Genomic DNA, 23,398 nt, shown 5'->3' on the forward strand with positions numbered 1-23,398 from the left:
AAGAGCTTGCAATTTTTAACTGCGACACATCATGGCGTCTCAAAATACCTCTAAGATTTCATTTCAGATTCTTTTTTCCGCATGTAGAGGGCTTTTTGACTCTTATCAAAGGCTGGAAAGAAAATTGGATCATCTGATTTTAAAATATGAAGTAAAAACTGAGATCGTTGAATGTTTAAATGTTCCTGAAATACAAATGGAAAATGTGAGAAATGGTGTCTGGTCTATCTCAGAGGAAGAAAGGAGGGGGGGGGGAGCTATAAAGAAGACTCATTTAAAGAGACAGAGTGCAGGAGGAATGGAAAATCCACCCTTGAGAATTAAAGTTAATTTGGAAAATTCTACAAGCCCAGGACAACATTATTATTTCATCACTGACATTCAGAGTCCAAAGGTGCGAAAATATCTTTGTCTGGATTTGCTTATGAAAACATTTGGTAAATTTATCCAACGCGTGGCAATTGGTTTGAGAAGATTTTGCTATTGGAGAGACACTGGCTGACAGATGGAAGAACGTAATTTAAAATTAGCTAAATCTGATTACCTTAATGTGTAATAGATATAGCTGAATAATGACTGATATGGATAGTAATATATATAATTTAGAACTGGCTGATAGATTGAAGAATACAATTGAAAACTAGCTAAACCTAATTGCTATTTTTTGTAACAGATATAGTTGAATAATAATTGATATTGATAGTAATGCATATAATGTGGAGTTGATATGATAACTAACAATTGGATCTGAGAAAACATCTTTAGATTATACATAAAGAGTATTAACTACAATAATTATCACTATTAAAAAAACTAAATAAAATACATACAATCAAATGTTAATCAATACTGGGAAAATGTTATGATATATGATATAGTTAAATATTATGGATGTCCAGCTAAAATAGGACATGAGGATTTGATGATAATAGAGGATTCTACAAATAAGTAAATGAATTGTCAGCATGTGTTATGGATTAATTATGTAATGCATAGCTAAGGATGAAGGATGTTTAAATAACCATAGGTAATTAAAACTGGAGGTATAATGATGTTGATATGGTAAATATTCGAGTTAAGATATTTGAATTAATATGAGTTAATGGAAGAGAAGCACCAAAGCATGTTGTAACCAGTAGATATACTTCTTTTTTTTTATAATAGACACCTGTGTTTTGTTTTGTTTTCCTGCCTTGTCTCTTGTCGTTTTTGTCTTTTTTTGTATTATTTTTATTTTTTATTTTTTATTTTTATTTTTATTTGCCTTTTTTTTTTTTTCTTTTCCCACCGGTGTGGGCAGGTATTGTTTAAGATTACTACTTTTATTAATATTTCTAAATAATAATTACAGTTAAATGAAAATGGATATATAATAATGCTTGAGTTAATATGAGTTATGTTGGTTGACTGTGGAGGAGATGTACCACATTGATTGACACATTTTCTACAGATGTAAAGAAAGATGCTGTACCTGTTTTAAATTAAAATTAAAAAACATTTATTTAAAAAAAAAAAGAAGAAGCCCCTTCTGCAATGAGATTAATGTGAAGGTAATTTAAGACGATTCTCAGATGCACAGTGAACTTGCTAATTATGTTTATCTTGTGTCTCTAAGATTGTCTGTGTGTGGCACCGGGGTGGGCTGCTGTGGGTTCGCACGGGTCACAACCTTGAAACGGAGATGAGCACTGCCCCCCCCCTATAGCCAACAACAACTAGCGGTGTAAAATCCACTGAGACTCCTTTCCTTCCTAATGTAGCCACAGCTCTGCCATCTACCTCAGGGGTTAGTTAATCCAAGACTAAGCAGGATTTGTTTGCAACTCACCTTCACCAGAGGTCAAAGAGGGATCCTCCATGGCACACCCCTTGAAGGAGAAGAGTTCCTGCATCTGTTCAGGCTGAGAAGGTTTTATACCTAAGGCCAGAAGGAGTTCAACCCAGTCAGTTGTACGTTGACACTTACCAGGAGCAAGAAAAGACACGCACACATGGACACGCACACGCACCTGCAGCTCCCAGCCTCTTCTAAAGGATAGCTACACACTTAGTGACTAGATGAAAGGGATTACCAGGAGTGATCAGTCTGGATTTCATGGCTATGCACAACTTCTGAGCCCCTTTTATTGCAACCTTCCTAGGCCTTTTGTCCAAACATAATGACATAAAAAGGAACGCGGTGGCTCAGTGGCTAAGACGCTGAGCTTGTCGATCAGAAAGGTCGGTTCGAATCCCTAGTGCCGCGTAACAGAGTGAGCTCCCATTCCTTGTTCCCAACTTCTGCCAATCTAGCTGTTCAAAAGCATGTAAAAATTGCAAGGAGAAAAATAGGGACCACCTTTGGTGGGAAGGTAACAGCGTTCCATGCACCTTCAGCGTTTAGCCATGTCCGCCACATGACCACAGAGACGTTTTCGAACAGCGCTGGCTCTTTGGCTTTGAAACGGAGATGAGCACCGCCCCCCTAGAGTCGGGAACGTCCAGCACATATGTACAAGGGGAACCTTTACCTCTATCTTTAATGACATAAAAAAGGAAAGTAGGGTTTTCTGCCATGTTGAGAAGGAAATACTTGAAATCTGTGGTGCAAATCCTAAAATAACTTTAATTTTATCCCAAAAGATACAAGGGCACGCGATTTCTGCCCTATTGCCAAGGAAGTCCTTAGGAGTCGAATTCAAACAAGACATTAGGCTTTTGAGCGGCAATGAAGGGTTAAGGGACTGGACTGATACCAGAAAGTTCCCCATTCGAGTCCATCCTCAGCATTGGAAGCCTATCAGGGGTCTTGGGTCCTGTCCTTCTGCCTCGTAGGAAGGCTGCAGATTCTTCTGCAGAAGAGTCGCTTCAAGGCGTGACCCGTCAAAACCGCGTTCCACAAAAGCGCGGTCGACGAAATTGCGTATGTGACGTCATCACAACGCGACGAAAAAGATCGAAAAATTGAAATAAAAATTAAATTACAGCAAGCCGATTCACATAAAGGTAAGCGTTAGGTTAAGGGTTAGGGTTAGGGTTAGGTTAAGGGTTAGGGTTAGAGCGTTAGCGTTACGTTTAGCGTTAGGTTAAGGGTTAGCGTTAGGTTTTTCGTTACGTTAAGGGTTAGGTTTAGGGTTAGGTTAAGGGTTAGGTTTAGGGTTAGGTTTGGGGGGGTTAGGGTAAGGTTTTCGCTTTATTTTTACATTTTTCGATCTTTTTCGTCGCGCTGTGATGACGTCACATACGCAATTTTGTCGACCGCGATTTTGTCGTCCGCGGTTTTGTGGTACAACCGCTTCAAGGTAAGCCTGTTGGGTGTTTTCTGTTCCCAGGTTCATTTCCCCACCAGGAATAAAATTGTCAGGGCAAAGGGCAACTAGGCAAACCAGGCTGCTATACATCACAGCTCATTTCCACCTCAAGGATGAGTGAGCCACAGGAAGTTGGACTCGATGGTCTGAATGAGTTCCACGGTATGATCTTATTATCTTAATATTGCAGTATCTGTGACACTTAAGATGCTCGTAGATTGATAGAAGTTGATGAGGACTTGCTATAGTTTCCTTTTTTCTTACTTTTTATTTTGTTTGTACAAACTTCACATCTTTGCAACACCTTACATTTTTTTACATATCTGTTGCGATTCTTTTATCTATACAAATAAATATTTTAAAACTATAACTTTATATATATATGTGCATTTATATTATTTCATACATTTTTTTTCATTCTATATATAATATTCTATATATTAACAGTCTTTATTACATTTGAGTCATTTTGTATAATGTTTATTTGCTATAGTCTATCTCATATTTCTATCTTTTAATAATTTTCCGGTTTTGTAGTTGTTTATTAATTTGTTGATCTTTCTTCCTTTTTTTTTTTGATTTCCTGCTTCCCCCTCCCCTTTCCTCTAGCCCAGTGTTTCTCAACCTTGGCAACTTGAAGATGTCTGGACTTCAACTCCCAGAATTCCCCAGCCAGCGAATTTGCTGGCTGGGGAATTCTGGGAGTTGAAGTCCAGACATCTTCAAGTTGCCAAGGTTGAGAAACACTGCTCTAGCCAATTATACAATAAATCCCATACGGAGTAATATTCAGATTCTTCTTTCTCGTTCGGTTCTTTCGTGAGCCTATCCATCTCTGCACATTCCAATACTTTTTGTATTACATTTTCTTCTGTTGGTGTATAATTATTTTTCCAGTTTTGTGCAAATGTAATTCCAACTGCTGTGATCATGTGTAGAATTAAGCATCTAATATTTTTTTCATAATTTCCTTTTATAATTCATAACAAAAACAATTCAGGTTTTAGTGCAATGTGTAGTAATCTCCTCTAGCCAATCTTTTATTTTTTTTCCCAATATTTTTTCACAGATGTGCAAGTCCACCACTGGGCTTCCTACAGTTTCAATCAATCAATCAATCAATCAATCAGAATAGAGATGGAAGAAATCTTGAAGGTCTTCTAGTCCAACCTCCTGATCAAGCAGGAAACCCTATGCCCATGTTGGAGGACACATGGCATGTGTGCCAGAGGTGACACCCAGAGCCCTCTCTGTGGGCATGCGCACTTTTGACAATTGCTCTTTTGGTTTCCAGCGCGCACATGTGCACTTGCCAGCTGCTCTTTGCAGGCACCAGAGTGCTGGAAAAAGGCCTGAAAACGGCCAAAAAAGCAGCCAAAAAACAGGGCAATTTTGGGGGGGCATTTTCAAGCCATTTTTTGACCCAGAATGGCAGAAAAATGGCCGGAAAATGGCCTGGAAAATGCCCCCCCCCCAAAAAAAAACAGGCTTGCCCACACCAGCCAGCTGGTCTTCAGGTTTCTGGTGCTCTAGGACACGTACATGCACGGACATTCTGGTTTGGGCACCTGGTGCCGAAAAGGTTTGCCATCACTGCCCTATATCCTTTCAGACAAGTGGCTGTCCAGACTCTTGTTAAAAACCTCCAGTGATGAAGAAGGACCCACAATTTCTGAAGGCAAAGCTGTTCCACCGGTTAATTGTCCTCACTGTTAGGAAGTTTCTCCTTAATTCCAGGTTGGTTCTCTGGTGGATTTCTTTTCATCCATTATCGCTTGTCTTGCCTTCTGGTGCTTTGGAGAATCATTTGACCCCCCCTCTTCTTTATGGCAGCCCCTCAAATACTGGAAAGCTGCTATCATGTCACTCCTAGTCCTTCTTCTCTTTAGGCTGGACATACTCAATTCTTGCTACGGTCCTTCATATGTTTTAATCTCCAAGCCTTTAAACATCTTAGTTGCTCTTTTCCCCAAGCCTCAAGATCTTTTTTATAAAGTTGTGACCAAACTGGATGCGGTATTCCAGGCGTAGACCATCCTCCATTTATCACAGAATTATGGAATTGAAAACAGCCACTTAGGCTGGCCATTGAGACCAGCCCTCCCCACCAAAACCCACAAGTGTACGGTCACACAATCCAATTTCTAATGCAATGCAATGCAACAGGCATCGGGAGTTACCATATTTTTCGGCGTATAAGATGCACCTTTCCCCCTCAAAATAGAGGGTGAAAATCTGGGTGCGTCTTATACACTGAATACAGCATTTTTGGCCTCCTGAAACTCTGCCCCCTTTGCAAAAATGGCTGTGCATAGCCTTTAGGAGGCTTTCAGAGTGCTCCTGGGGGCTGGGGAGGGCACAAATGAGCGAAAAACAGGCCATTTTTTGCTCATTTTTGCCCCCACCCCCAGGAACATTCTATAAGCCTCCTAAAGGCTATGCATGCCCTTTTTTTCTTGACAAAAATCGGGCCCATTTTTGCAAAAAACAGGCCGTTTTGGGAGGTCTGCAGAGTGCAAAACCTTTTTTAAAAAATTTGCCTCATCAAAATTTTGGTGCATCTTATACTCCGGTGCGTCTTATACTCCGAAAAGTACCGTACATTTTCCCACACTCTTTCTACCATTTTCACAATGTTTTTGTCCATTAGCCGACTTCTATCGCTTTGAGTTCCGGAACAGGCCTGCTGGGGAGCTCACAGCAGCAGTTATTTCAAGGGTTTGCATGCAAATGAGAGCAGGGAAAGTCTAGCCATCGCTGCTCTCTGCTGCAGGGACCTGGAACAATACCAGAATGAGATCTCAGGTTCTTTGGGTTCTCTGGCTGGATTTTTAGAAAGATTAGAGAAGATTGCAAGGAAAGGGCCCCTTCATTACTGTTGGGAAGCTTGGCTGATCTAGTAAATTGTGTCAGTCAACTTGGACTCCCATTTCCAAAGCAGAAGAACAATGGAACTCACGCATTCCCTATTTAACCTGTTCTGATTACCTATTCAGCTCTATCAGCCTTTAGTGGAGGGAGAGCTTGGCTTGAAAGTAAATCTGGGTTAACATTGGGAAATAATTTGTGGCTATAGCTATTTCATCTCTAAATCATGAGACACATGGAATAAAACCTCAGTTGACTAGAGCATTGGAAGAGGAGGAGGAGGCTCTGTTACATGATCCAAATGTCCATTAAATACAAATTTACGTTATTTGCATTAATTTATATTGTGTTTCCATAATTTAACAATAATATTTGCGAATGGTTTCACTATCACAATATTGTGGTGCCGTGTATGTTTTTATTTCTATAATAATCTACTGAAGGTCACAAGATTTTAAACAGTGTATGTATTGTTCTGTATTCTGTATTCAATTAATAAAACCCATTTTTAAAAAAATCAAGGACTTCTTTTTTAAATTGATTTTTTTACTGCTTATGTGTCATTTGGCATAGAGAAACAAATTTTAAAAAAACCTTTTTTTTAAAAAAAGCGTTTTATTAATTGAATACAAATACAAATAAAAGCCACCCCCCCAAATCACTTTTGCTTTAATGTGAAATGGAGGCAGTATGAATAAAAACATTGTCTCTTGAATATCAAGTCTACCAAAGCTATTTGCTGCATTATAAAATCTAAAGTCAGACTTTGATCACTTTATTGATCAGTATTATTGATCGGTTACTGATCAATTTATTTGATAAACAAACAAATAAATAAATTGAGATTAAGAACATTTGAGCCCAAAATTCATTCCAACCCTGGTTATTCCTCCCAATGTTTGCCATTAAGAAACACACTAGATCAGGGTTCACCAACCTTTCGGACCTCAAGGACCACTAAATTCATAATTTTAAATCCCATGGACCACTAATATGATTTTTTTTAAAAAAGATAAATAGTATTTAGTGCAATATAAAAAATGCAAATTATTTTTCTCAAGACCACCAAAAATTTCTCACGGACCACCAGTTGGTGACCACTGCGCTAGATGGTAAGTGGACTTCCCAATAAAGAGCATATGGTGGGCTGTCATTTGTCTGACAAGGTGGCTGAATTCTCCTCCCACCCTATGCTAAATAAATCCATGTAATTAGGTAGCAAAATCAAGAGGTTTGACACCTAAAGAAACGGGTCATTCTTGCAGGCAAGCCAACTGTAACCCAGGAGCTTCTGAAGTTCTCAATGATCCATGTTTGTCTTCCTAAGACTGGAAACAGGTCCTGGTGACAGACCAGATTACCTTTCACTAAAACCCAGCAAATGCATGAAACTTACGTCTTCTGCAGTGTTAGGATGGTATCCCAGCTCATTCCCCAGATGCACCCTTTAAGCAGATTGGGGGTGGGTGGGGGAGACCACTTCCTGATCTGCCAGGCTTTGCAGCTTTGGGGAGTATCATCCAAGAAGCTTTTGCCTGCTTCTCTTTTTAGCCTCTGGAAAGAGGCTCAGCTGGAAAGAGAGAGAGGGAGGGTCGTCCCAAATCCCCTGGCATAGCTGTGTCGATGAGAAAGAGTTTGGATTGGACTGAGCTCAAGTCTCCAATGCAACTCCGGGCCAGGACAGCTGGGAAGTTCTCCTTTTACCATTCCTTCTTGTCGCTCCGCACCTGTTGCCACGGCTTCCTGCTTTGCTCTCTAATATTTTCCTGGCTCTGTTGCTGCTTTGCTGCCAAAGCAAAATCTGGAATCTCCCGGGTGGGTATTTATAGATCAGCATTTACAGATAGCCGGGAGAGAAATGCAAACTTTTACGCTGTACAGTTGGCTGACTCTCACCCTCGAGCTATTTTTTCCTGTATGTCCATGAGAGGAGAAAGGCACATGGAGCCCCCCTAGGCAGAGGTCTTGCTGCAGCCCATAGGCCACTGATGGCTAAATTTTGTCGTCGTGTGCCGAAAGCGTTTGTGCGCGCCTGCACCCATAATGCAATGCATGCGCCCCCCCCACCCGCCCGCTGCGAATGGGCACCTGCTCCCCCCGTGTTCCCCCCACCCCTCTGCACCTGTGACCCTCCCCCATGCCCCGGTTTGGGCCTAGTAGGCCTCCCTGCAGCCTCCTCGGAGCAAAAGTGGGACCCAAAAAAATCAGCTGGCTGGTGGGAAGGCATGTGCGCATGCGTGGTAGAGCTGAGCTGAGGCAATGGCTCGCGTGCCCACAGAGAGACCTCTGTGTGTCACCTGTGGCATGCGTGCTGTAGGTTCACCATCATGGCCATAGGCCTATGACACTCCTATCCTTCTCTGGGAAATTGAGGTTGGGCTGACAGTCATTCATTGTAAGGGCAGGGGATTGTCTCATTAAAATGATTTTAAAAAAATAAATGTATTTACTTATATCCTGCTTTTATTATTATAAAGAATAATTCAAGAATTGGCTATGTCAACTGCATACAAAGAAAATATGTACCTGAGGGTAGGACAAGAAGCAATGGGTGGAAACTAATCAAGGAGAAAAGCAACTTAGAACTGAGGAGAAATTGCCTGACAGAACAATTAATCAGTGGAACACCTTGCCTCCAGAAGTTGTGAATGCCCCAACACTGGAAGTTTTTAAGAAGAGATTGGACAGGTATTTGTCTGAAGTGGTATAGGGTTTCCTGCCTAGGCAGGGGGTTGGACTAGAAGACATCCAAGGTCCCCTCCAACTCTATTATTCTATTCTATTCTTCTATTCTAAATGTTTTATAGATGGCATTTTGCATCGGCAAGACTGACAAAAATGTATAAAGATAGATCTGCTAAGTGCTCTAAGTATAATCTATCATCTGGTTCAAACTACCATATGTGGTAGACGTGTCCAAAAGCTAAAAAATATTGGATGAAAATACATATTTGGTTGGAAAAAAGTGATAAAGCAACACATAGACTTGGAACCAGAGGTATTCTTGTTGGGCATTATACCGGAAAAGTGTGATAAAAAGACTATATATCTGGTTTTACATATACTAACCGCAACCATAATTGTATTTGCACAGCAATGGAAAAATGAAGAGATTCCGTTAAATGAGAAAGTAATTAAGAAAATATTAGAATGCGCAGAAATGGGTAGATTAACACTCACTGTTAAGGATAAAGAAACTGAATATGTTTTGATATAGGATGTATTTTATCATTGGCTAGACAATAGAAACAGGAGTCAGAAAGGAGGAGATATAAAAAGAGGAAATATTAATGTGAAAAGTTGTTAAAGAAGATGTTAAGTATTATTGCTATTATATTATTGTATTTTTAATATTATTATGATGAATGCAATCATAAATATGTGGTTTATGATTTTTCAAAAATAACTGTACCCAGATCACACACTGTTTGATGGGATTTGAATGTTATATAAATAAAATAAATAAAACATGGAGAAAAAAAGAATAATTCAAGTGGTGAAAATATCTGACACACCTTCCTCCTCCTACAAGAAGTCCTCAACTTACAGCTACAATTGAGCCCAACATTTCTGTTGCTAAGTGCCTTGGTTGTGAAGTGAATCTGCCTTCCTCATTGACTTTGCACTGCAACGGTCATAAATATGAGTCAGTTGCCAAGGGTCTGAATTTTGATCACGTGACCACAGGGATATTGCAATGGCTGAAAGTCTGAAAAACTGTCATAAGTCGCTTTCTTTTATTGCTGTTGTAACTTTGAACAGTCATTAAATGAACGGTTGTAAGGTAAGGACTTCCTGTATTTTCCTCACAACAACCACCCTGTGAGGTGAGTTAAGCTGAGAGAGAATGACTGGCCCAAAGTCACCCAGCTGGCTTAGCTTTTATGCCTAAGGCAGGATTTTCTAGCCTAACCATTGGATCAAACTGGGAATCATTCTTTTTGTGAGCATTTCCAATGATATAGATTCCACATCATGTTTACCAATAATGTGGTTTGTACTTTGTTGGCTTAGTCCAGTGGTGGGATGCAATTTTTTTTATTACCGATTCTGTGGGCGTGGCTTGGTGGTGTGACTTGGTGTGTGTGGCAGGGGAAGGATACTGCAAAATCCCCATTCCCTCCCCACTCCTGGAGGAAGGTTAATGCAAAATCACCATTCCCTCCGCACCCTCTATCCTGCTTCCCAGCTCCGTTCTTCTGTTCAGGGCAGCAAAAGAAGATCAGCTGGGAGGCTGGGAGGCATCAGGGGCGGGGCCAGCCTATTTGCCGGTTCTCCAAACTACTCAAAATTTCCACTACTGGTTCTCCAGAACCTGTCAGAACTGGCTGAATACAACCTCTGGCTTAGTCCACTGTGTGTAAACACTGACTTCTAGTTTATTTGATAAATTCTGGTTTTACTTTAGCTAATTATTTGGCATGTATGAATCAGATTAGTGTTCTCCCTCCCTCCTTCTCTCTCTCATTTCTATGATTTGCACATGGGCCAGCTTGTCAAAAGTCCCCTACCAAGTTCCTGGAAGAGCTATCTTTGGTGACTTCTTGATTCACAATACAAATCTCTTTCAAAATCTCTAAACACAGCAGCCAAAGGAATAAAATATTCAAAAGAAAAACAGCCCCACACTTTAAAAAAAAATCATCCCTTTCAAATTATGTTTTCCAAAACGCTTACAGCACTCAAGAAACCCAGTACAATACGACAATAGTCTCTTGGATGAACATCTCCTAAAGGCAGAAGGGGACGAAATCTTGCTTCAAAGACAGATTTGTCCAGCGTAGCCCAATCTGTCTGATCTAATCCAAAAAGTGTCCATCAGATTTTGATGGTGGCATGATAAAACATTTGCTTTATCCCCAAGCGTTCAGGGGCTGCAAGAAATTTCTCCATTTTAGTAAGACATCTCTTTCCCTGGGGTTTTGTGGCAACTGTGTCCACACTACACAAATGTCTGGTGCGAAATGCTTGTGTCATAAATAAATAAGTGCCCTGCTGGATCAGACTCCTGGCCCATTTCATCCAGCAGGCTGTTCTTAAAGTAGCTAAACAACTGCACAAAGAAGCCCATTAGTCTGCTGGCAGGTGGCCTCCAAAAGGGCATCATACATCACCATCGTGACTAATAACCTGTTGTGGCCCGCCAGCGGAGCTTGCAGCAGACTTGGACGATGAAGAGGTTGGGGAGGAACATGGGCCAGTCCTGGTGTCTGGGGAAGGCTCTCATGAGGGCTCTGTGTCAGAGGCAGAGAGGGGACCAGCACTGCCCAACAGTTATCAGCTGCCTTCAGAGTTGGACATCAGTGGGGCAGAAGAACAGCTGGAGCCTGTTCCCGATGTGCGCATGCACAGAGCTACCAGAAGGGAACAGATAAGGAACAAGGGCCGACTCGGGAGTAAAGCCATAGGTGAATGGTGAATGGTCCCTCGCATAGGAAATAAAGAGGAGCGAAAGGGGAGGGGCATTTGCAGGAGACAATTAGTTCAATTCATTAGAGTGAAGATCTGTTCCTGACTTCTGGCCAAGTATTGTCTGCTACAGAGTGGCGTTTGGAAGATATCGGCCTGGCTGCTCTCCAAGCCTGATAAAGGTCTGTAGTTGTGAAATCTCATGAAAGACAGTTTGCCGGGACTTTGCTGGAGAGGAATTCCCTTCTAACCTAAATAAAAGAGGTTTTATCGGGATGAAGAGTCTGCTTCGTGCTCTTGGGAAGCCTAGATCAGAATGTAACCATGGATTCCCAGGACTTTCATCAAGAGGTCCAACCCATTTTGGCCAACCATCCAACATGGTAGCAAGCCTTGCATAGCATTGTAGTGAATTCCAAAGCTTAATTACATGTTGTATTAAAAATACATTTCTTCTCATTCTTGCAGGATTCATTTTTATTGGGTGACTTTTGATTCCCATGTTGATGGTTATTCATAATTATGCACAGCCAAAATGTAGATGCCTTAGTGTTGGCTTAATGTGTTTGGTTCTGTTGGAAGAAATGTGGCTCCAAGTGGGGAAAAAGACACTGGAGACATGGAGGCTGCTTGGAAAGATGGTTTTAATGGTGGACAGGACCACATGGCTTGAGTTCTGAATAGAAAAGGTGATCATCACATGCTTCAATGTTGGTGGAGAAGAAGAGAAGGGAAGGCAAGGAAGGAAGAGAAGCTGAGTCCCTGGTTTTATGCCCGCTCTGGCCTTTGATCTTGAGCTTGTATTCTGATTGGTTGTCAGACTCCCATGGGGCCATGCAGGAGCAACTCTCTAGGCTGCGTTTTGAATCCAGGTTTGGTTGAGTTCTCAGATGCTATGTGGCGAGTTGGGTAAAGGGCCAATATTATCATGCCTTAATCCCATCCCTCCTGGAGCTGAAGGGGAGAATTCTTTTATTATTTAAAGTGGACTAGCTCAGGCTTTAATGGCTCATTGACCAAGGGGGATGGGCAAGAAGCTGCAAGCAGCTATTCTGTCTTTTAAAACATGTTTCTTCCTTTTCAATATTTCCTAGGATATTTCATTTTTCTGGGAGAGGGCTGGGTGATAACTTCTTACAGTTCTAACAGGGAAACTGAGCCAGTTTATGATTTGTTTTAGCAAATCATGGTTAAATAAACCATGTTTTAAAGCATTTGCACAGCAGGTCACTTATAGATGCTAAGAATACAGAAGAAAATATGTAAAGGGATTCAGAACTATCATCTGTCTTTCTTTCTGTCAGTCTGTCTGATAGCAGCATAATACCATAAAAACTACTGTAAATAGAAGAGTTAGATTTGGTATGAGGGGAGAAGCTGACAAAATAAAATTTGAGTTTGAAAACGACCTGAGGGGGGGGGAAAAACCCCATTTCATGCCAATGAGAAAAGCTGGGCTGTTCACTTGAAATATTGGACAGTGAGATGGGTAGCATATAAATTTATTAAATTAATAAATAACTGCCAACTTCTCTACTCCTCAAGCCCCCTTCCTTTAGGAGGTGGCCAGGTTCCCACAACATGCTAGACCAGCCAAATGGGGTCGGGCAGTTCCGGTTGCTTGTAGAATTGAAGTCAATGGATTGCAGATGTCAGGGCAGAAGCGAACATATCTTATTTTTCAAAATGTTTTTGGGAAGGAACAACCATCTGGACAAGCACCAAGTTTCAGACGCTCATTTTAGTCTATCTGTTAGGACTATTGTTTCCTACATCAAAATGGTAGAGTTTCCTCAGCAATACCTCCTAACCCAACCTTACCGTGTTGGCTGCTTTGCATGAAAGGTCGTCGGATGAGGAAGGCAAAAAACCCGCGGAGCCGCTGCGTGGCGAAATAAGGGGACACAGAAGCTCTCGGCTGCCACCTCGCGACCATCTGGTTTTGGCAGCCTAAATGTGGCAGCCGCGTAACCGCGAACTGTTGCTGAACGGAGAGCTGATGCTCCGTCTGAATGAGACCGGATTTGATTTGCACCACGGAGTTGAACGGCGCCCGTCATGGCGCATACTTTGGACGAGGCAGGAAATCCCGCAAGGGCCCTGCCCGGATGCTGCTTCTCAATCCCCTTGTTGGGCAATAAATAAAACCACCGAAGGAATCAGGCGAACGATTTGCTGCCCGTGGGAAGCCACGCATCTCTCCTGCTTTGTGTGACGCTGGGATCCCCTCTCCGAGCTCACGGGATGAAGGGATCCGGCAGATGTGGCGCCCGCGTCGACTAAACCCAGGCCACGCGGAGGAAGATCCCCCAGATACTGTGGGAAAAAAGGATCCTTCGGCGGGAAAAGCGCCTCTGCCTCGATGACTAGATCCATCAAAAATGCCACCCAGCTCAACTGCCCCCCCCCCGCCTCGGTCCCATGGCCCTTTCTCTCCATATCTAAACTAGCTAGATTCTCCCGCCGCATCTGTCCAATACCGGGCTCCCCTCCCAATCCAGGAAGCGGGTCTAGGCGCGCAGCTTCACCAGAAAGCCACAAAGAAGAAGGCGTCAGTTTTTTCTCCAAAGCACCCAGAGGGCAGGACAAGAAACAATGGGTGGAAACTAATCAAGGAGAGAAGCAACCTAGAACTGAGGAGAAGCTTCCTAACTGTGTGGACAATTAACCAGTGGAACCGCTTGCCTTCAGAAGTTGTGGGTGCTTCATCACTGGAGGTTTTTAAGAAGAGGCTGGACAGTCATTGGTCTGAAATGGCATTGGATTTCCTGCTGGAGGAGGGGGCTGGACTAGAAAACCTCCAAGATCCCTTCCAGCTCTATTCTGATTCTGATTCTCTCCGGGATGGGCCAAGCCGTGGGCGCCCGTCGTGCCAAGACCACTGCGTGGTGACAGTCTTCCTTTCGCCCATTTGCCTTGAAAGTCCAGGTTGCTTTCCTTCAAGCACTAGTACGAAAAAGAGACCGGCCGAAAGAATTGCTTCATGGTCAGACAGAGAATGTTTTCCCCACCACCACCTCGCAGGTTTTAACGCGACACAGAAGGATTAGGGCAGGCTGCTTCGTAAAGCAGCACCTGGGCCCTAAGGGCTTCATTATTGTTGTAGTCAGCAATTTATAGTGGAGACTGGAAGGTGTGATACTTGGTAATGTCTCCTCGAAGCAAGCTTGCGTTGCTAGGGCTACACATGATCTGAGCGGCAAAAATCCAGACGGCCTCTGTATGGCAGCAAAGGGGAAATTGCAGTGGCACTGAGCAGTTCGGCAATCCAGATCTGGTAACCTTAAGATTATCCTAGAGCAAATGAAATTTGAGTGGAATAATTTTGAAAAGTTATATTGAAGCTTATTGGCATTCCTGTTTGTAATTAGGACCTAAATAATAATAATAAGGGTAAGGGTAATACAAATTAAAACTTGTATGCAGCCCGACACTAAAAAAAATATGAGTTTGATTGTGTTCCACCATTTAAAAGAAAAGAAAATATATTTACTCCATTATATATGGAGACTTTCAAATACATTCAGATGGACGGACTTTAGTTCTTTCATCATAGGGAGCAGTGTAGGGGTGAAATTTAGCAGCTTCTGACAGGTTCTGGAGAACCGGTAGTGGAAAATTTGTGTAGTTCAGAGAACCGGCAAATACTACCTCTAGCTGGCCCTAGAGTGGGGAGGGAATGCGGATTTTATAATATCCTTCCCCCAGAAGTGAGGAGGGAATGGAGATTTTGTAGTATTCTTCCCCTGCCACGCCCACCAAACCACACCCACAGAACCTGTAGTAAAAAAAAATGGAATTTCACCACTGGAGCAGTGACATGTTGGATTGCATTTTAATCGGTCACAGGTGGGTTGAGCAATGCCCAACGTTTTCTGCATCAGTCTGCCATTCAAGCAGCCATAGAAAGGAGCCAAAACTCAAAATAAGTGTAGCTTCCTTACAATGTAATACAAATAATATGATTATTCTCCCATCCTATGAATAGCTTCTGCCTTTTAGGATCAATCAAGTGCTGATCTGTGTTTACTATTGAAGGAACAAGCACTCAAGAAATAAAATAAGACTAGCACTTGGTAAACAACCATGAGGGCCCTGGAAAAAATATTTAAATGCTGTAATGTGTCTATAGTGCAGGGGTCTCCAATCTTAGCAACTTTGAGACTTGTGGGCTTCAATTCCCAGAATTCCTCAGCCAGCTACTTGTGGACTTCAATTCCCAGAATTCCTCAGCCAGCTGGCTGAGGAATTCTGGGAATTGAAGCCCACAAGTCTTAAAGTTGCCAAGGTTGGAGACCCCTGCTATAGTATATCTACAAAAATCAGGATCACACAAGCTGTGAGAATCTATGGAAGCAAAAGCTGGACTTTGAAGAAGGATGGGAAGGATATTGACGCTTTTGAAGACTAAGAGTACCATGAAGAGCCAAAACACCCAAACCAATGAATCATGAAATCCTCTTACTTGAGGTCCAAATAATTGGCTTGGCTTATCCTCTTTTGGACACATGATGCAAAGATGTAGCTCTCCAGAAAAGGCTCAAATGCTGGGAAAGATGGAAGAAAAGAGAAGAAAAGGACAATCAACAGCAGGAGGATAGACTCAATTACAGTGGTGATAAGTGCAAAAATGGCAGACTTCAAAAACGAGTTAGGAATAAACTGCCATGTTATATGGTTGCTAAGAGTTGATAACTTGATGGCACACAATCAGAAATCAGATATTTAGTACTTTCCCACATCTGTCCCATTAAGAATTGCAACTTTATAAACAATTACTTGGCTGTAACCAAGGATTTTAGGACTCAGCTATTGTTCTGGGACACTAAACCATAAGACATGGTTTATAAAGTCAAAATAATGGAGCTCACCCATAATAGGCCCCTTCTGTGTTTCAGTATGATGTGTGAACTGAATCACTGCCCCTTTATCATTTCTTGTTGAGGAATAAAATATCATATTGTATGATTTCTCTTGATAAGACTTGATTCCAGATTATCAATATCCTGCTTTAAACGCGATATCTACAATTGTTTCAAATCATGGTGGCACTTAGGTTCATATACTACTTTAAGTCTTGTTTTATTGGACAAATCACAGCAATTGCTTTACAAATATGTCATAAACGGCAGTCAGCAAATTACAATATCTCATTCATACACTCTATAAACTACATTAAAACTTAGTGCAAGTGAGCTGATGCTCCTCCCTGTTATCTGCTAATTTTATGGATGTCTTCTGCAAAAAAAAAAAAAAGGCAAAAATAAATCCAGTAAAAAAACAATCACTGATTTTTCCTCACATTCCCCCTTGGAAGATCTGATGCATACGGAAGGAAGCCAGTTAACAAGGAGAAGGGAGCCACATTCTGTATTGTATATTAAAGTTTATTGAATTACCACGTAAGAATTTTGCTCTGTCATAAAAGTCATCTGGAATCTAAGCTGATTATTTACAGACAAAACTTCTCATTTCATGATAAAAATCCCTACTTTGCTCAGAGCAGTATCTACAATAACATTATACTATGGAACAACAACAATCATAAGGAAAATCAGGCTGGGGTTGTCCATCAAGGTTTTCAGATTAATAATGATCTAATCCTCCAATCAGTTAAGAGAGCAGATTTGTAGGGGTGAGTAGGAAGGAGCTGAATCAGAATGCGAAAGAAAGAAAGAAAGAAAGAAAGAAAGAAAGAAAGAAAGAAAGAAAGAAAGAAAGAGGCAGATTATTGGCTCAGAATGCAAAAGGGCCAAAATAGAAGCAGTATAACATCTTTGCAACTCTCCCCAAATTTAAAATTGGGGAGCCCTTTCCTCAGTAGCCACGGCCATTTTCTGTAGCCTTCAGGGTTGGAAGCCCTTCCTGCACTATACAGGCACAACTGAGCCCAAAATTTCTGTTGCTAAGCGAGAGAGTTCTTCAGTGAGTTTTGCCCCATTTTACAACCACAGTCGTTAAGTGAATCCCTGCAATTGTTACATTAGTTCTGGCATTGAAGTGTGCAAGTCTTAAAGCTGTCAAGTTACAAGACCCTTGCACCCCTAACCTTTTAGAAAAAAACAACCCCAGGGGTGTTCAAACTTGACAGCTTTAAGACTTTAAGGTTTAGCTAGGACTCTTAGAGGCGGGCAGGGCAATTGGTGAGCCAGCCAATCAGTGAGCGGCAGGCGGAGCAAGCGTGGTGCGGACGGGCAGGGGGAGGGAGCTGGAACTGGTTCTAAACGGCACGGTAGATTTATGGAACCTCTTCTATAGAAGAGGTTAGAACTGGCAGGAACCCAACTCTGGTTGTAAGTGTGAAAAATGATCATGTCACTTTTTTCAGTGCCGAACAGTCCCTAAACAAAAAGTTGTTAAGTCGAGGACTCTGCAAACCTCCCAAAACGGCCCTTAAAAAAAAAAGGCATGAATAGCCCTTAGGAGGTTTGTAGAGTGTTCCTGGCTCCTGTTCAACGGCCCATTTTTTGCTCATTTCTGCCCTCTCCAGCCCCCAGGAGCTCTCTGAAAGCCTCCATAAGGCTATGAACGGCAACTTTGGTGAAGTGGGCGGGGTTTCAGGAGGCAAAAAAATGCTGTATTCAGTGTATAAGATGCACCCAAATTTTTAGCCTCTTATCTGAGGGGAAAAGGTGTGTGTTATACTCCAAAAAATACAGTACTTGTATATAGGGACCCCCCCCCCCCAAGTCAACCACACACCTTGCTGGAGGTAAATTACTAATGTATCATGCTTGGACTTGCTGCCAAAACAGAGTTGCTGCTGTAAAAAGGGGAGCAGCTGCAGCCTTGTTTTGTTAAACAAGTCCTGTTGTGGTCCAGCCTGATTATTCTGCTGCTATCAGCGGGTCAAGAACTGAAGTATTATCACCTACCCGTATCTGTGGTTCAGGCTGCTATTAAATACCCATCAAAGGCCAGCCAAGAAAAGGGGGAGATGGTGAAACTTCTCCATTTCTTTCGGCTTCAAGAGCAGGTTGACCTGTATCTATTAGGAGGAGAGGAAGGTACGTGAGAAGGTCGGGATTATTTTGATCTGAGCTGGGAACGCTCAAAATAGCCCGCACCATTTTGAGTGTTCCCAGCTCAGATCAAAGAAATCCCATGCCTCGTCTATGGGGGTTCTCAGTCATGGCAGGTCATGGTTGTCCCAAAGGTGCTTTTTCAAGAGGCAACTGGACTTCAGAGCTGAAGAAGCTTCGTGGATGAGAAGCGAAACGTCTTCAAGGAAAACAAAAGAAATCCAGTTGCCTCTTGAAAAAAGCATCTTTGGGATATCCCATGCCTTTCTCACACCTTCCTGTCTTGTTATGGATATTTGACTCAGGAGACAAAAAAGTACAGAGGTTTCTGTGTGCTGTTAGAGGCATCCAATGAATTCTCATCGATACAGGATCTTTTTATACAATTCCTATTGACATAAAAGCTAAATGCGTTTGTAGTGTTCAATCTCTTTCTGAAAAAGCAGTTGGCCACAGAGGAAAACTTTCAAAAATAGTTAGGAGAGAGAATGGGTGACCTCAGTAAAACGTGAAATGGTGGCTCATTTTCCTTACTACCTTGTGAGATTCTCCTTTAAATCTCCCTGCCTAGAAACTAAGGTTTGGTTACAAGTGTGAAAACATACATCAGCCTCAGACAGCGTCTGCGTTTCTCCAATCCCACAAGGTAAGAACAATATCAGGGCTGCATTCATTTAGGAAATTGCACAGGGCAGAATGGTTAACTATCTCCCAGCAGTGTCCATATATTCCATCCAAATCCCTCTCTCTGGTAGCTGATTTTAAATAATGGCATAAGTAGGCTGCTTAGATATTTCTTACGTGACATTTCATTTTCTCCCCAAGCAGTCAACGTACTTTTGTCCCCAAACACAATATGTAGTTGGTTTTGCGTTTTTTTTTTTAAAGTTGAGCCACATTCTTGAAAACTGGTTGAACTCAAAAGCTGCCATTAGTGTATCTCACCAAAGCAATAAAAGTTAGTTGCTGCTGCCTATACCTACAAAAGTGAGAGTATTTGCGTGACTGCCACTTCCACCTGTTTGTGCACAATCCCACCCAAAAGATTGTAATGCTACTAGAGCAGGGGTGTCAAACTCAAGGCCTGGGCCCCCGGATCCGCCCCACAGAGTGCGGATCGCCCTAGAAACAGCAAAGGACTAGCCCATTCTGACTCTGCCAGCGAAAATGGAGCTCGGGAGGGCTGCATGCAGCCCTCCCAAGCTCTGTTTTCACTGGCAGAGGATTGCAGGAGGCTGTAGCAGCCTAAAACAGAGCTCAGAAGCCCGTTTTCTCTGGCAGAGCACTCAGGCCACCACATATGCCCCCAACGTGAGTGGCGTCGAGCTGGCCATGCCCACCTTTCCCAAGTCCACTCCATCTCCCCCCCCCCTCAAGGTCAAATGCAACCCTGATGCAGCCCTCAATGAAATCGAGTTTGACGCCCCTGTACTAGAGGTTTTTGCAGAGCTCTGAAGAAGCCTGTGATACCGAATGACAAAATGAAATTATTTCTGGTATTGGATTAAACTAGTAATGAGGAAAGATCCCAATCTATCAGAGCATAGCTGACTGGAGCACGGAAGGGTTCTTTTCCCCCTGGATTTGGGTTACTAACAGATAATGGACAAAGAGAAGAGACAAAGAGAGACAAAGGAAATGAAATTAAGAGCGCTGGTGAGCTCACCTCATCTCTCAATAGAAAGGACTGGGGAACAATTAGGCAACGCATCAACCCATCGCTGAGGTTTAATTTTAATCAGAATAAAGCTGGCCCCAGAAAAGTGTGTGTGTGGTGTGTGTGTGTGTGTGTGTGTGTGTGTGCGCTCTGCTTGGCTCCCCCCCTGTTCTTTAATAGCAGATTAAGTTACAAAAATCAGCAGGCGGTGCCTGTCACGACATGGAGATCAACATTACTGTCTGCCAATGCCTGTAAATCTAGCTGCTCTCAAAGAGACAGGAGGAGGAGGGGGAGGAGGAGGAGGAGGAGGAGGAGGAGGAGGAGAGCATAGCAACAAATGGGCATACAAATAGCAAAACCTGCCAGGGTGAAGGAGAAAAATCAAAGCTGGCAAATCCCCAGCTTTGTCATCCTTCCGAGAAGCGTCTGAAAAAAAGGTGGGAAAGTCTCTAAAGGGGGAGGAAGGGTGGAATCAGGTGCCTAGGAAGAAGGAACCTCTCAGGAGGAAGGGGGTTTACTCGAGAAATGCTAACCCAAAGGGGCAAGGGAGGGACCTCAAAACTCCTACAGGCCTCCGCTCTTTTCTGCAGAGCGATTGGCAGCCTCACCCCCCCCCCCCCGGTTCATTGTCGGGAAGGCAAGGCCAGTGGTGGTCGTGTTGTTCGTTTGAGGAAAGCAGAGCGGGAAAGGGCCGGAAGCAGCAGCTACAGGAAGACACACGCCCAGGGAACGTCAGGACCGTCTTGAGGGGGTAGGTGGGAGGAAGGGAGGCGATTCCCCCCCACAATCTTTCAGGGATTTCTGCCAGTTGGGAGCTGGATCTTCCTTCCTCTGCCTGTATCCTTTGTCTGTTGTGTTCGTCTTGGCTCGCCCCCCATCATTCCAGAGGAAAGTACGTCTCGCTGGGTGTTGAGACTCCCAAGCGCAGCAAGGAGGACAGGGGTGAATCTCCCCATGTTGAGCCAGTAGGATGCTCTCGCTAAGGAATCCAAGAAAGTCCATAGGAAGCTCCAGGAGAGTTCAGGTTCCCACCTCTTTCTTCACAGGGCATGTGTGTGTCTGTCTCTCTGTGTGTGTTTGTGTGTGTGTGAAGATCCAGCATCCCTCACAGCTGCACTGTTCTCTAACTCTCCTTGGCACATTCATAACATCTGGCCTCCTGGCTGAAAATGGCTCAGTTCATCTGATGGAGCCTTTCGGCTTCTGGGCACAAGTTCATTATTATCGTTTTACTTTAAGTGTTATTTTTTTTTTTTTTAAAAAGGAGTCTGTTTTTTAAAAAAAAGTAGTTCTCTGGCACCTCCTCGCCCTTGGCATTTCCTGACCCTCTGCTGCTGCTGCTGCTGCTGCTTCTCTCCACCTCAGCATAGAGCCTCAGTTGGGACGGCGGTGGGTGCTGTCTGTTTTCTTTCTACCCGAACTGTCCCTTGGACACCTCACAAGTCTGTGACTTTGTTCTCCACGGCTGCGGCGATCTGTTGCAGGCGATACCCCAGCTGCATTTTCTGTGCGATCGGGTCTTCCTCCAAGGCTGTGATGATCTGTGGGCAGAACCAGAGCTATTAACCAGGGATCGCCTTCACCATCAGACCTGGATGTCTGAGGGAACGCTTCAAAGGAAGGACTCTCTTCAGGCCCGTGGGCTGGATCTGGCCTGTGAGGGGCTTAAATCTGGCCCACAGGGCCATCCTGAAAATAGCAAAGGACAGAGCAGCAGTGCCTCGGACAGCCAAAATGGCCCCCACCAGAGGTGGGTTCCTACCGGTTCGGACTGGTTCAGCTGAACCGGTAGTAACTTGGTGGCCTGGGTTACTGGAACTGGCAGCGACCCAGCCGTGCCATGCCCCTGAACTGGCTTCCTATAGTGCCGCCATTTTGATTTTGCCTTCTGCGCATGCGCAGAGCATTTTTTGTTGCACTGTGCATGCACGCACAGCGTGCATCAAGCGTGCGCACGGCACATCTCTGAGCGAACTGGCAGTAGCAGCAGCCAGAATCCACCCCTGGCCCCCACGTCCCGTTTTTGACCTACAGGGCCTCCTGCAGCAACCTGCTGGCCAAAATGGGCATGAGGGGAGTGTTTTGTGCCCCATTTTGGCCAGCAGTGTTGCAGGAGGCCTCCATCCCTCCCCCCACTCTCCCAAGCCAGCCTGTGGAAGAGAATTACAATGCTCATCCGGCCCTCGAAGAAACCCAGTTTGATACCCCTGATCTAAACCTTCCCAAATCCCAGAAGCTTTGACTGACCTGTTTTCCTTGCTAGCATTTGGGGCCTTTTTGGATGGTGATGTTCTAACTATACAATGTGCTCCTTCAGATCTGGAGAACTGGATTCTTCCCTGTGCTCAAAATGGATCCCCAGATCTCCTTTCCTTACTGACCCTTTCATAAGCCAAGGAGAAGTATGAAAACAGATGTCTGAGGCATGGAGTGAGAGGAGTTTTAAGTTTATTCAATTCAGTTTGACAGAAGGCAAGAAGCTGATTGCTTGATGGGACTTGCTTTCTCTTTAGTCACCGATGCTCCAAAACCCCTGGTGGAATGCAATCTGAAGGTATGGTTTGGCCACTGGGGCACCCAAAGGGAGCCACAATCTTCTTGGCACCCATTTGTCACCACAATCAGAATAGGGACGATGGGTGTGGGGTCTCTACATCTCCCTTCCCCCCACAAACCAAACCAAAACAAACAAAAACCCAAGCTGGAAGGAAAATAGCCTCACCTGATCATAGTATTTGTTGATGTACTTGTAGAGTTCATGCAGAGCCACCAAGGAATTGAGTTCACCTGAGTAATTCTGTAAGCAAAGAGACACCAGCTATATTTAGTCATGGGAGCCAAAAGCCTCACCAAGCCATGTTTCAAAGTACAGTAGATCAAGTTCCAGGCTGGGTAGGCCAGGTGGCCAATGAGTCAGACTCCCTTACACTAAGGCAGATGAATGGCCGCCTCTTCTCCATTTCATGCCTAGCTCATCATATCTTATCGGAGCCTTTGAGCTGGAGATGCCAAGGGACGAGCAAGGGCTGCATAACCAGAGTTAGGCCTGCAGCCTGTGGATGATCTGAATTAATCCGAGTTTTATGGAGATTCTCAGTCATCCAGGTCATCGTTTTCCCAAAGGTGCTCTACTCGGTGAAAGTGAGCAT

The 23,398-nt window shown here is 43.4% G+C and overlaps 1 protein-coding gene across 1 annotated transcript in view; it reads right to left on the bottom strand.

Annotated features, from left to right (window-relative positions):
• Window positions 1-19,821: 19,821 nt before the first annotated feature.
• Window positions 19,822-23,398, bottom strand: part of PLXNB1 (plexin B1) — a 130,009-nt gene continuing 126,432 nt past the window's right edge. The window contains exons 35-36 of the mRNA XM_032211836.1: window positions 22,972-23,046; window positions 19,822-21,790 (exon numbers count right to left, since the gene is read on the bottom strand). Coding sequence (XP_032067727.1) covers window positions 21,686-21,790; window positions 22,972-23,046 — 180 coding nt within the window. The 3' untranslated portion in view covers window positions 19,822-21,685. The remainder of the gene's footprint in view (window positions 21,791-22,971; window positions 23,047-23,398) is intronic.

This window comes from Thamnophis elegans, chromosome 2 (assembly GCF_009769535.1).
Source record: "Thamnophis elegans isolate rThaEle1 chromosome 2, rThaEle1.pri, whole genome shotgun sequence".
Classification (NCBI taxonomy): domain Eukaryota; kingdom Metazoa; phylum Chordata; class Lepidosauria; order Squamata; family Colubridae; genus Thamnophis; species Thamnophis elegans.